The sequence below is a fragment of the Onychomys torridus genome, chromosome 3, assembly GCF_903995425.1.
Source record: "Onychomys torridus chromosome 3, mOncTor1.1, whole genome shotgun sequence".
NCBI classification, from domain to species: domain Eukaryota; kingdom Metazoa; phylum Chordata; class Mammalia; order Rodentia; family Cricetidae; genus Onychomys; species Onychomys torridus.
This window is the reverse complement of record NC_050445.1, coordinates 108,036,432-108,046,193: the sequence shown is the minus strand read 5'-3', so window position 1 is coordinate 108,046,193 and position 9,762 is coordinate 108,036,432. Positions and strand designations below refer to the sequence as shown.

Below are 9,762 nucleotides of genomic sequence, written 5' to 3'. Positions count from 1 at the left end.
TCGAGGCCAGCCTGGTCTACAGAATGAGTTCCAGGCTAGTCAAAGCTATACACTGAGACCCTGTCTCAGTAAAACAATCAAACAAAGCCAAAAAGAATTTTAATGTGGAATTTTACTGAAAAATTTTAATCCTTTTGAGTCATTTCCTTGTGAAAAAAAAATTTTTTTTCTTATTTTCTACAGGCCAAGAAGATGGCTCAGTGGCTAAAGGCACTCACTATCAAGCCTTGGTGACCTGGGTTGGACCCCCAGAACTCACATAGTGGAAGGACAAAGCCAATGCCATCTGACCCCCTCAAATAAATAAATTTAACAATAACAAGATGTTATTTTCTTATGAAAATATTTGGTGAACTGTTTCTTCCATAGATTAAAATCTCTTCCCTTCTGGGCACATGGTCCTCCTGAGTAGGCATGCACCGCCTAACTGTGGACCCTATGCCAGGGACTATGAGCAATCACCTTGTTTTCCCAGGCACTACCTGCCAAGTGGGCTCATCTGGGATGGGAGGGAACACCTGGGACCCAGTTGGCCATTCCACCAGCACAGGGCTTCCTGTCCATGGCAGAACCTTCAAACAGACCGTTACTGCATCTTCCTACCATGTATACTAAAGAAAGCCACATGAGCAACATGCAATTTCTCTGGGTAGGAAGACCTTCAAAAGTTCTCTGGAGAGGCTGCCACACAGAGAGGCCAAGAGGCTGGAAAGAGGGATGCAGCCTGCCACCTGCCTCTTATTGAAGGCTCCTGTAAAAGGCCACTGGCGATAAACGAAAACTGCTGGGAGGCAGGTCTGCACTCCTGCCCCGCCTCCGGGTTCCAGGTGCCCTCATCAACTTAGATCCTCGGGCTCAACCCGTGTCCACATTTCAGACTGAAGATGAAGGGTTTCCAGGCAGCCTGTGTGCTGTTTAGTTTTTTTTTTTTTTTGTCAATGTAACAAGTTAGTCATCTGGGAAGAGGAGTCCTTGAAAACTTGCCTCCATCAGATGGCCTGCAGGCAAGTCTGTGGGGCCATTTTCTTGAATGATGATTGATGAGGGAGGGCCCAGCACATTGTGGAGGGAGCCACCTGGGCATGTGGTCCTTGGCTGAATAAAAAAGCAGGCTGGGAAAGCACTGGAGAACGAGCCAGTAAGCATCATTCTTCCATGGTCTCTCCTCCAGATTCCTGCCTCGAGTTCCTGCCCTGATATCCCTCCATGCACTCAAACCTATAAATGAAATAAACCTTTTCCTCTTCAAGTTGGTTTTAGCCATGCTGTTTGATCACAGCAACAGGGAGCAAACTAAGAGCTCAAATCTATCCCACAGGTGAGCATGCAGACAGACAAAGAGCAAGGCTTAGTTTAATGCTCAAACTTAAGAATTCTTGAGAAAAACACCTCTTTGCAATTCTGTATTCTTGGTGCTAAAAGCATCTGGCACCTTCAGGCAGAGAGCTGCTCAGCTGGGAACCCAGTCAAGCTATGTGGGTCCTCTGGGCTGTCAACATGCCCAGCCAGGGTTACTATCATAAAGATCTGGCTGTGTTCTCCCCCTGGGGAGGAGCTTAATGGCCAGCTCTTATCAGGTCCCCAGCACTCCAGGTGGGCAGAGGAAGGACACTCAGTACCCCCAGGAACAAAGGTGACTGGAAGACATTACAATCTTTCTATCGTCTAGGAGGAGCCAGTGGTTAGCTTCCTGACATCTAGAGGCCCTCAAGATATAATCATTCCAGTGTACTCACTAGCCACAGGCTAGGAGTGGCTCAGACCTTAGCCATGGAGATGGCTAAACTGTCTGTTGGGTCCTGAAGAGTGCCTTCAGGAGCGTTTCTTTCTGTTCTTCTTGACACTGCCATGTCTGGATGTGATGTGCTGCCTGGATCCTGGCAGCTATCTTGTGTTTCAGAGGGATCTTACCTAAGGGCAGTACCAACACATGTGTGTTGTGCCAGGCAGGCACATGTACAGTTAGTACAGTATCTACTTAGCATTTGATACTGCTGGACACATTCTAGATCTCACATTCAGCATCCTGGAGAGCTGAGAATGGCACAATTACTCACTCCCACAGAAGTCCTATGTGGTAAGGGAAGTGGGGGCCACACAATGTTGTTAGTAGGGAAAGTGCTGTGGTAACAGGTTCCCAAGGCTGAGGAAGCACCTCTTCCCCCCACATCGAATGCCGTATGAGGCAGGGAGATGGGAGGGAGACAGGGACACAATGGAGCAGGCCTACTGGGATCCTGTTTGCTGTGTATGGTGGCCAGGTGTGAAAGGACTGTATTCCACTCAAGTGCACGGCCCTCAGCGGGAATGTGGCAGGGCTAGTACCTGGCTTGGGCTGGGCCCAGGAGAGCTCCAAAAAGGCAGGTGAGACCAAGGGTGCATGGCTGGGGGAGAGCAGTGAGGGGAGCGGAGAGCTGGTCCTTTGAGAAGAGAGGGGAAGAGGTGTTCAAGGTCTTGGGAACACAGTCCCGGGCAGGGGCAGGAATTTCAAATGACAATGAAGGAAGGAGGTGGCAGAGTGACAGTCCTGAGGACTGTCAGCAGTGGGAATGGAAGAGGGGCTACGCTGTTCTCCTGTAGACAAGGCCCTGCTACTGTCCCTGGTCTCTACGGTAGGAAGGGAGGCCCCGTAGCCAGAGAGGAGGGAAGAGCACCACTGGAAACAGGTCATCAGTCATAGTAGACACTCGGGCAGAGTCGGCATCCCAGGAACTTCCACAGCCTTAAGAAACTACACAGAACTTTATTAAACAAACACAGGGAAGGCTCCATGACAGCTCCAGTGGGAGACTGAGTGGCAAGCCAGGCACAAATCCTCTGTTCCCAGCTCCAGAAAAGTCCATCCTGTGGCCCAGCCTCAAAGGATGCAAGGGATCACACCTGGCCTTCACAGGCCAACACAACTCTTGGTGATCTGGTGCCCACACACGTCTACTTGGAGGCGAGTGTCTGGCTCTGTCTGACAGTGCCACAGCATCTGAACCTGAAGCAGAGTGGCCATGTCCCTGAGTTCAGACATGAACAGGAGCTGTATGCCCAAGGTATCCCCTTCTGTCTCTGGGCCAGCCAGGGGAACGCTGGTGGCAGAAAAGAAGGAGAGGAGGGAGAGTGGGTGGTGGCTCAGATCTGCTGAGGTACTGTACTGGGTGTCTTCCACGACAGAAGAGCAGGTCACACTGGGTCTTTGTGCTGTACAAGTCACAGCAGTTTCTCAGAACAAACCAACGGATCAGAAGGCCCCTGCCAACAGCTGCAGGGCAGGGCTGAAGACGCTCTGACTATTCCCAAGCTGCCCCAGAGAGAACAAGAGGTGCCCCCACACACCAGTGACCAAAGCCCTCCTGCTGGAGACTGCAGTCCTCACAGGAGCTTGAGATGAGGGCCGCTCTGCTGAAGCTCAGCAACTCTCACAGTAAGAGCGTTCAGACAGCACAGGGCTCACGGGACACCCACACCTGCTTGTCCCTCACATTTCCTAGCATCAATAGGACAAGGAGAAGAGCAGGTTTTCATGAAGCAAAAAACCCCAACAAACAAACAACAAACAAAACAAAACAACCCCCACACAAAAGGGCTGATGCACACATGGGTGCCTGCCTGCTTGTATGTGTGTGTGCCAGTGGATAAGAGCTTGCCTAGCAGGCATGAGACTGTGGGTTCTGTGCCCAGTACCACACAAACCCCAGGAGTAGCGAGAAAACCCTTTCCCTGAGATTGCTACAGAGACACCATCTATAGGCAATGAAGAAACAGCTTCCAGCTACTCAAAGCCATGAGCATGGAGTGAGCTTCCGTGAGCAGGACAAACGCAGGACTGAGCAGCAACCCCAGATCCCACATGCCACACGGCAAGGAAGGAGCCAGGAAAGCCCTAGCTTTCAAGACTAGGAAGGAGATTTAAAAACAAACAAATAAAAAATCCTTGCTTATGTGAATCGGGCAGTGGCTCAGCACATTCAGGGCAGGGAGGATGGCTCAGGACCCAGATGTGGTTTTCCCCAGTGTGAACGTGACGGTGACCACTGAGGTGTCAGTTTAGCTGTGCAGCAACACCAGCCTGGCATACTGGCTAGTGAGAGGCATAGGCTGGGCTCCAGAGCCCGGAGGGAGGGCTGGCTTTTCGACCAGGAGGCAGTGTGTTGAAAGTGGCAGGCGATGAGGCAAGATCTAGGGAGGAAAGGGGAAGTGAGTATGGAGGCAGAAGAGCCAATATCCCCACCACACTAGTCAGGCAAAGTGAGTATCTAAGTGCCTGCAGCATGCCACGGGCTTGTACCTGGGACAGCTAACCCCCCCCCCCCCCCCCCCCCGAGACAGTAGAGAAACTGACAGGGGCAGGCGAGGCATGGAAACTCCACTGCCAACCTGTGCTTCTGTACCCAGCAGCCCTCTGTCTCCTGGTTCCCACTGAGGAGTCTGTGCTAGAGTGGGCTAATCCTGTGGGAGCTATTGATGAGCTTCACAGGGATGTGTGAGGTTTTTGAAAGAGGATAAAAGTGTGGTGCTTGGGACCAAGACTCTAAATATCCACTCAGCCTAGAGCATGACCTCTGACCTTTCTGAGCTCAGAGTCTGGATGGGTCTCAAGACACACTGTGTTATATCTCTCCATGGGGCCAAGAGGATAGGAGGACCAGACTCTTGGGCACAATGCTGAAGTAACAAGGACCTGGAGGCAAGTGGTGGGTACTTTGGGGGATGGTACAAACACCCCATGGTGACTCCAACAAACACTGGGTGGAAGGGTCAGAAAGGGTGAGAGATGGCAGCAGAACAGCTGTGTGACATGCCAGGGTCATGAGGACAGCCACCACCCAGCATGCTGGGATACTCAGGAGTCCTGCTTTGAAGACCAGAGGCAGCAGCAAGAGGCTCTGATTCTAGGATATGCTGGGAGTTTTGACTCCCAAGGACAGAGCTTCTGACCATAAAACTGTCCTCTATCCAAAACCCGAAAGACTGAGATGAGCAGACACTAGCTCAGGGGCCTCTTCCACAGATATCAGACTACAAAATGGGAATCAGGAGACAAAGGGTTGTGGGTACAGCTGCATGGGTAGGACACTGCACAGTTCCAGAAGACTCGCGGAGAGAGGTACTCCAGGAGTTGTACCGGGTGGCCAAGACCTTAGGCCACCAGAAACAAAGACTATAGAGAGGAGTGGGCTTTCCTATCTTTCTCTATGGGGGAATCTCTTCCTCAAGACCGTTGAGAATCTCCATCCTCCCATTACAACTTGAACTCTCAGTGGTAGCCCTGTCTGTTTGTCTGTCCTAGAATTCACCTGCTTAGACAGCACTGCCTCTACCAAGTCCTTCCAGCCCACAGCCTGTTGGGGAAGCCTTCAGAGTCAGGACTAGCATCTGCGTTCAAGTGACACCCTCCTCCCCTGCCACATCTGTCCCTGGGTCTGTCTAGCTGCCCCTTTTGGCCTGACACAGGCTGCTGAGACTGGGGTTTGGGGCCTGGATCCCACCCTTCCCCCAGGAGATGACTCCTTTGTGGAGGCTCTCCAGGCTCTGCCTGTAGGTGGAGTACTCACAGTGGGGGCTGTGCTGAGGGCTGGCACGGGGCGTGAGGGCCAGGGGTGAAGCAAGTTCCCGGGGTGCACATACTGTGTGGTAAGCTGCAAGAGCACAGGCTGGTGAGACGGGGCAGGGTGACAGGGTGCAGGGTGCAAAAAGAGATATGTGGTTGGCTCACCTATGATGGTGACCGCTGTCCCAGCCAGCAGGGCAAAGAAAGTGAAGAACATGACTTGGTAGGAGTCCAGGAAGTGTGACAGGATGCTAGCTCCATCTGTATCAGGGGAAAGAGAGACGTCAGAACAGCTGGGCCACAGCTGGGTCCCATTGAGTTCCTGTGCTACTAGACATATGCATGGTCCTTCATGCCCCACTGCCTGGGATGCAGGGGCCAAGCCTGTCTTAGATGTAAGGGTGAGGTGTCCAGACAAAGGCAGCATCTTATTCTGTTCCTTGGGCCATCTCTGTCTAAACTAAGCTTCCTTCCAGGAAGTGTTCTTAGATACCAGCTTGGCACATCAGGTTTTAGTGCTCTTTCTGCCAGGAAGCAGCTAGACTGCCCCAAAGCAAGAAGAGCAGTCTTGAAAAATGCCCTATGGGTGTAGACCATGTGGGATTGGTGTGCCAGAAGCTCACAGGATAGGAGCCCCTGACTCCTTGCCAAGAGCCCCAGGTAGGAACACTTGTCTCCCAAAGCTACCCACCTCTGTGGAGTGGCCTGGGTCCCAGACCCCGACACCTATCTGTCAGTGTTACACACTCCACTTGTCCCCAAGTACTCTCAGATGGAGAGACCACCCTGACAGCAGACTGAAGGGCCCAGCCCTGGCTACTGGCCCCTTTGATCTATGCCCTGTCCCAGAAGGGAGAAAGCTCTACCCTCTGCATGCCCTCAGGTGGCCGAAGCACAGGGTCTAGGCCTCAGTGACTATAGGGCAAGTCTTGTACTCAGCTAGGTAAGAAGTGAGTAGCTCCTGTTGTCAGGAGGGTCCTGAGCTAAGTGCTGTCCTCACATTGGACTTCTTGGGGACAGTCAGACAGGAGTCCCAGTGAATAATGCTACTTCTACACAGGTCAACACATGTCTGGGAGGGAGATTCTAATCTGTGTCAAACAAGAGGTGATACTTGAACGACAGTCTGCAGCAGTTGAGGACACTGGTCAGTGCTGTCTGAGGGAAATGACATCATAACCAAAGGAAACAGAGATGCCAATGGCTTAGGTAGTGGCCTTGTGTTGCAGAAACCAGCAGGAGGATGCTAATGATACAGCAGGAAGTGCAGGAGGAGATAAGTCACAAATGGACAGGAGAGACCAAATGGGTCTTGGGGACTACTGGGAGGATGTCATTTTTGCCCTTGACAGATGGAGCCATGGTAGGATGTTGAGCTGAGGATACAATGACAGGGGAAGTAATGTGTGGTGTCAGTGACAGCAAGAGGCTGTCACTCTGAGAGACATTCTGTGTTTCTAACTCCTCCAACTTTCACACTATACAGATGAAAGCCCCTCTGGCCTGTCTCTCCCTGCCCAGGTCTGGGCCAGTTGATGTCTCCTCCATGACTCACAGGGACCAGGCCCACGACGATCCATCACAAAGGCCACAGTGACTGGAATGGTGATGGCCTGGTTAGTGGCAGGGCTGGAGAAGGTCAGGGCAGTAGACAGAGGGCCCTGGCTGCCAGCTGTGGGATCCAAGACACCAACTGTGTACGTGATGAAGCTGGGCAGCCCAAACGACTTCTCTTTCACGAAGGCTAGCACGGCTGGAGATCCGGATTTCACCTGGGAAGAAGGTAGTGTTGAGGATGCAGAGGCTGGACCACAGGTGGAACTATAGGTGCCCAGCTCATCTCTGGGCACACCCTTCTAACTACACATGCTGGACTTTGCTCCCAGGTGGGACCTGATACCTGGAAGCATGACCCACACTGGGGGTTTACTAAGGATGACACGATCGAATTCTAGTTAGCACAAAAATGCTACGCCAACCCAAAGTAGTATTTAACACCAAGTTGCCATGAAGCCCATCCACAGTCCATCAGACTATATATTTATATATAGTTGCTATATATACAGCAACTATACACTTCTCCCTTATCTCTTGTGAGCAGTTAGCCACGGCAAGAGAAGCAGGCAACAGGGCTCTAAACTCCTCCATCTAGACATTGGAGCTCTTCCTGTAGGCTTTCTGGACTGAAGCCTCAGGACCAGTCATGCATCAGTCTAAAGAAGATGATGATTATGATGATGAAGAAGAAAAGGAGGAGAAGGGAGGAAGAGAAGCAGCAGCAGCAGCAGCAGCAGCAGCAGCAGCAGCAGCCGCCGCCGCCACAAGGCATGGAGAAAAGAGGGCCATCCCCACATGGAACAGGGTATCTATCCCCTGTTGGAATTGGCTCCCATGCTAAACTCTACAAAGCATATTCTATGCGTGTGCTGTCCTGACAAGACTGACTTTCTGAAGTAGAAAATGAAACCAAAACAATGAGCAGAGGACTACAGTACTATACAATAAAGAATATATAAAATTGTTCCATTTAAATTTCTAGTTTAGGGGTTGGGGATTTAGCTCAGTGGTAGAGCGCTTGTCTAGCAAGCACAAAGCCCTGGGTTTGGTCCTCAGCTAAAAAAAAAAAAAAAAAATTCTAGTTTAATTTTTAAGTTTGAAGAGCCGGAGCCCAGGGCCCACATGCTCCTCCTTCTTTAGGGTCTTTCCTGATCTAATCCTACACAAACCACAACCTTCAGCCCCAAAGCCTAACCCGAACTTCTGATCTGATCCTAATACCAACATCTAACCCTCCAACAACAACCTAAAACCATAACCCTAATCCCTAGTCATTACCACTGAATCCTAGACCCAAGTCATGTTCTCTAACTGGAAGCTATAACCCAACTCAAGCATCTAACCCTAACACTAACTACTAACTCTAAAACCTAAATCTAAAATAAACCACTAACCCTAACCTCTAACAATCTAACACTCTTTAGCCCAACCCTTAACACTAGCCCCAGTCTGTAAACACACCATCTAAACATATTACTAATTACAAGTCCTAATTACAACCCTAGTCATAACCCTCACCTTAAACCCTAGCAATAACCCTAGATACTAGGTCTAATCCCTAGCCCTAACCCTAAACCCTAGTCCTAACTGTAAGTCCTAGTACTCCACACCCTAGCCCTAAACCTAAACCCTAGTCCTAGCCCTAACCCTAAGCCCTAACCCTAACCCCAAGCTCTAGTCCTAACCCCAAATCCTAGCCCTAACCCAAACCCTTGCCCTAACCCTAATCCCAGCCCCTGACTTCCCTGACCTGAAGCCCCCACAGTTGCTTACCTCCAAGTTCTCCAGAGTCTCCACAGCACCAAAGACCTTGACCTCGGAGCTGGTATAGTGGTTGCTCAAAAGGATTTCTGCCTGGTTGGCATATAGCCCTGGACTGAAGGGGACCTCGGCTCCCACCTTCTCTACGGAGGTATGGCTGCTGGGGATGGAGGCAGTGACTGCCAGTGATGTCTTCTTCATGCTCAAGTGCTTCAGTTGCTTATCTGTCAGCCTGTGCATAGTAACCGAGCAGAGGTACTGGCCTGTGGAGAGAAAGATTGTTCTCTCCTGTGTGCACAGATTCCCCACTCCCTGACAGGGAAACTCCTTGACATACTTGGAGCTGAGAAGTCAGCTCCTCCAGGAGGCATTCTAGGAATGCCCCTTCAGAGACCTTAGGCCAGCATGGACACCTTCTCTGTGAACAATGGTCCTCTCACTATCTCAGAATCCTCTGTTCATGAGGTTTCCATCTGAATAGTACTTTTGGGGCAGGAATCATGTTGGGGCCAGCTCTGCAGCTCAAGCCCCAGTCAGCTGGGCTCAGAATGAGGGCAGATAATGGCAAACAGACACATGACCCAACCCTGGACTATAGGTCATGACAGAGCTGACTCCAAGTGTAGCAGGAGGCCTTGTGTACTATGGATATCTGGGTCCTGTCTTGTCCTTAGTGCCTGGCCCAGGGCAGATGAGCCAGGGGGAATGAGCAGGGCCTCGGGCAGCTGGGCAACCAGGAATCTGGACACCTGAGTTGTACTCCATCAACAACACACAACTACAGGCCCCTGGATGACTTAACCTCCTTGCTTAGTAAAGGCCTCCTCTGTGCTAGATGCTGGGTGAGGCCCTGAGTGTGCCGTTGGGATACATTTGCACTCTCTCAGCCAGCAGCAACCCCTTCC

The 9,762-nt window shown here is 51.2% G+C and overlaps 1 protein-coding gene across 1 annotated transcript in view; it reads right to left on the bottom strand.

The window, feature by feature from the left end:
- Positions 1-2,723: 2,723 nt before the first annotated feature.
- The window catches only part of Nup210 (nucleoporin 210), a 99,093-nt gene continuing 92,054 nt past the window's right edge, over positions 2,724-9,762 (bottom strand). Inside the window, exons 36-40 of the mRNA XM_036181791.1 lie at positions 8,870-9,120; positions 7,095-7,311; positions 5,705-5,800; positions 5,544-5,627; positions 2,724-4,167 (exon numbers count right to left, since the gene is read on the bottom strand). Of these exons, the coding sequence (XP_036037684.1) occupies positions 4,070-4,167; positions 5,544-5,627; positions 5,705-5,800; positions 7,095-7,311; positions 8,870-9,120 (746 nt within the window). The 3' untranslated portion in view covers positions 2,724-4,069. The remainder of the gene's footprint in view (positions 4,168-5,543; positions 5,628-5,704; positions 5,801-7,094; positions 7,312-8,869; positions 9,121-9,762) is intronic.